Source organism: Acanthisitta chloris, unplaced genomic scaffold (genome assembly GCF_000695815.1).
Source record: "Acanthisitta chloris isolate BGI_N310 unplaced genomic scaffold, ASM69581v1 scaffold10377, whole genome shotgun sequence".
Classification (NCBI taxonomy): domain Eukaryota; kingdom Metazoa; phylum Chordata; class Aves; order Passeriformes; family Acanthisittidae; genus Acanthisitta; species Acanthisitta chloris.
Window position 1 is genome coordinate 45,673 of NW_008683193.1, and position 3,697 is coordinate 49,369.

The 3,697-nt window shown below is 44.8% G+C and overlaps 1 protein-coding gene across 2 annotated transcripts in view; it reads left to right on the top strand.

The window, feature by feature from the left end:
- The window catches only part of MBNL3 (muscleblind-like splicing regulator 3), a 54,786-nt gene that overhangs the window by 45,672 nt on the left and 5,417 nt on the right, over positions 1-3,697 (top strand). The window contains exons 6-7 of one of the 2 annotated variants that reach the window (XM_009078828.1): positions 227-377; positions 2,655-2,690. In XM_009078828.1, coding sequence (XP_009077076.1) covers positions 227-377; positions 2,655-2,690 — 187 coding nt within the window. The remainder of the gene's footprint in view (positions 1-226; positions 378-2,654; positions 2,691-3,697) is intronic. The other variant, XM_009078829.1, reaches the window with a different exon arrangement.

A 3,697-nucleotide genomic window follows, 5' to 3' on the forward strand; every position in this document is an offset into this window, starting at 1 on the left:
TCTGCCCCTTCTACTGGTGCATTTTCTAACTGCTTACCTAGTGAAGCTATAGTTTCACCTACTACTTGTACTGTGACTTAGCTGCTCCTCTCTTTTCTGTCTCGCTAAGTTGATACAGTTGCAGGTGATTTGCAGCCAAGACCCCCCTATTATTTATTGCATGCTTGACCTACATCTAGGCCCCTTTATTTACTCCACCTGTCTTTAATGACTCCCTTATCCACAGGCCCTGCCGCCTGGTGCACTTCAACCTTTACCAAAGAGGCCAGCACTTGAAAAAAACAATGGTGCCACCACAGTCTTTAACCCAAGCGTTTTCCACTACCAACAGGCTCTAGCCAACATGCAGTTGCAACAGCCTACATTCATCCCCACAGGTAAGTGTCTCCTTGCTTTCCCCACCATCATGATGACCTAGGTGTTCATCTAAAGAGCAGATTTGAAGAGTCCTTAGCAAAAAAGTATTGGTGTGTAGTTTCATGTTAAAAAGGGATGTAACGTTAATGTCTGTTGTTTTGACTTTTTCTCCCCTTCGCATACTGCAGTTCAGAGCTTTTAACTTGTAAAGATCCTTTCTTAGACTTTTTTTTTGTGTGGTTTGGGGGTTTTTTTAAGCAGTCAAACTAAGAAAAATGTCTGCATGTTTCTTGAATTCATACTTCCTGTTTCTCCTCCTTACGGTAAACTGGTTAATCCCAAATTAATTCTTTGACTCTTGCGTAGCCTCTTACAGACTCATGTTAAAATGTCTTGTGGACCTCTGTACCTTCTCTCTTGAAGCTGCAGGTATCTTCCTGAGCTTCTATCTCAGTGACCTACATATTCCACCAGCTGTGATGTTTACAGAGGGAACAGTTCATCTTTAGTAAATACAAATTACATAATCCTCTTTAAAGGCATATATTTTCCTCTTGCTTGTCTTTTGACCAGTAGGATATCCTAAGCTTTTTAAAAGCAATTTAACTCCCAGCTTTTATTGTACCTTTAAGGTCTCAGAGTAAAATTGAAAGATGCAGTTCAGTAATTCATATAGGACTGGAAATACTAACATGGCAGATGTGACTGACTGCTGACTGGCCAATTAACATCTGTTCACTGCAGCCAAATGAAAAACAAAACCTGCTTAGAGTAGTAAGTATTATAAGTGGCTGAATTAGGAATATTCCAGAGTTGATAGCTCGTGTTTTAGTATCATCATTATCATTCAGAGCATCATGAGAAAATTAATGCCCAATGTTTTTAATGTTTAATGTTGTATTTACTTGCGAGATGATATTTACAAAAATATACCAAGTGTTTTTCTGGGCTAGCCTTAGAAGCTGAATACACAGTGGACCTTCACCTTGGCCTTGAGGTTCCTTGGAGTCAGGGGAAAAGCTTTAGAGACAGTTCTGTCCTGAGACCAAACTATCTTAGGTGGACTGTGGGTCCAGGGGGCAGGGACCTAAACCTGGTGCTTGTGTGGCCTTTCTGTTATGAGGGCCCTTGGAGACACTCAGAACTCAGCAGCTGCCAAGATGTCCTTTCAGGGAAGTGGATTCTCATATGGAGAGATGGAGGGAGGGACTTGAGTAGTAGCCTCTCACCTTGTGCTCTGCAAAGTGCTGTTGGAGGGCATGGGCTGGACTGACCTTACCACAGCTCTGTTGAGTGCCAAGCAAAATACTTCCTCAGGAAACACAGACACTTCTGAGAATGCCAAGTCCCCCAGCTGGCTACACACTCCTCTTCCTTGAGGTCACAGTTGCCAAAGTTGACATAAGGACATGCATTTCTGATGTGAGCACCATAAATTAGCTTTGCCCAGCACTCGCTGTGCTGTGGTGCCCTGTCTCATGGCAATGAAATTACGTGCAGAGCTGATGCGTAACAGGTCTGCTTGCTGGCACCTGCTCTCATCTGAGGACATTAATGCTGGGCAGAGCAGCAAATTTCCAGTCAGAGGATGGATCTCTGATGAATTTACGTTATGCATCAGACTGCAGATGTGGGCTCAGCCTTTGCAGCGCTCTGGAAGGCGAAGCAGAGAGGTGGCACGTAGCAGCTCTCACTGTGGGGAGGGGAAGCAAGCTGTTGCTTTTCTTAGTATCTCCTGTTCAGTTATTGAGAGATCAGCATCGTGGGTTGCCATGGTGGGAGGTCAGGGTGTCTATTGAAAATGGCATCATCACTGCAATTGTTTCAAGTCCAGGAAAAAAATGCCCCTTTCAGCTTAAACTAGAGACTTGAAATCCCAGTCCCTGCTTGCAGGAGTAAATTGCTTTTGGAAAGTCAGTTTTAACATGAGTGTGACATTCCTCTAAGGGCAATTTGTTTTCTGCTGACATGATCAGAAAGAAATCAGCATACCCAATACCAAAAAAACCCCAAACAGCCCTGATTTCTGGGATCAATCATATCATTTAATACCCAGGTGGGAGAAGAAATATATTCTCTACTACCCAAGAATTAAAGAATTAATTTGGTTTGCTATGATCTCTTAAAACTGAGTTTAAACTATTTATGTACCAATATGCAGAATCTGCATGTGCTTAAATACTGAATGCTGCAAAGAGAATACCTGCTTTTTAGTTAAAGTGATATCTAACACTGAAGCTTCACTAATGAAATATCCCTTTTGTTCATCTTTCCACGCTTCAATGCATGGTGTGCAGGGTCAGTTCTGTGCATGACACCCACTGCAAGCGTTGGTAGGTTTTTCTACACAAACTTCTCAACTTTTCCTAATCTGAAAGAGACTGCAAGTTAGTATGCATCAGTGAGAACTTGGGTGGCTGAGTGGTGTGACTGTCTATCTGCTGTCTTCTTTGAGGCTTAAGTGGTTCTATCCCTTTTAATTTCTGTGCAGTGCAGTGTTTCATGTGACTTATAAGAGAATCCAAGGTGATGTGTTCCCACTCCTATTTAGTTCTGCTGCAGAGACAAAAATTTGTCACTTAAATGTCTTTACAACCTATTTAAGTCAGCTAACAAAAGGAAATAGCTATGGGAGGATCCTATTGGTTTATTTTTTTTCGTATCAGGCATAAGGTGGATTAGAGTTTGGAGTTTTGCTTGTCCTTTGCAGGACATTTTAGGAGAATTGTTTAACAGAGGTGCTGAGGAGGAACACATCTGGGGTCAGCCCCTCTGGCAGAGCAGGGCGCTGCTTGTACAGAGAGAGAAGCAGAGCTTGGACCGTGGACTGGCTGAAGAGTCATCTCTGTAGGGCAGTGCCAGGTGTACAGATACAGGGGGACGTAGGGAAGTGCCACTGCAGGTGCGTGTGGGATGCAGTGAGGTGGCAGGGCTGAGTACATGCTCCTTAGTGCTGCAGGGATCCACTGTGTTCAGGCTCAGGGTCTGGGTCTTACCGAAACCTGTGCAGGCCTTTGAGGACCTTCCCCTCTGTCTACAGCTGCTGAGCACAGCAGGGTGGGTGAAAGCTGAGCTTTCATCCTCCAGCCACGGTTATACAAGACTACCAGCATCCAGGTGTGTGCTGCTTCAGCCAGAGGGAGAGAGGTGGGAGCAGGAGCCCTGGGGAGGGTGCAAGGCTTTCCAAGAGCAGGTCTGAAAGCTTTGGCATGAAGCACTCTGCTCTTGAACCTCCCCATCCCTATAGCGCAGGGAGGACACGCCGCTTGCATGACGGGGAGCTGAGTCCTTCAAACACACCTCTGCCTGTAGGAAACCCCAACCCACACGCCCCGACGTC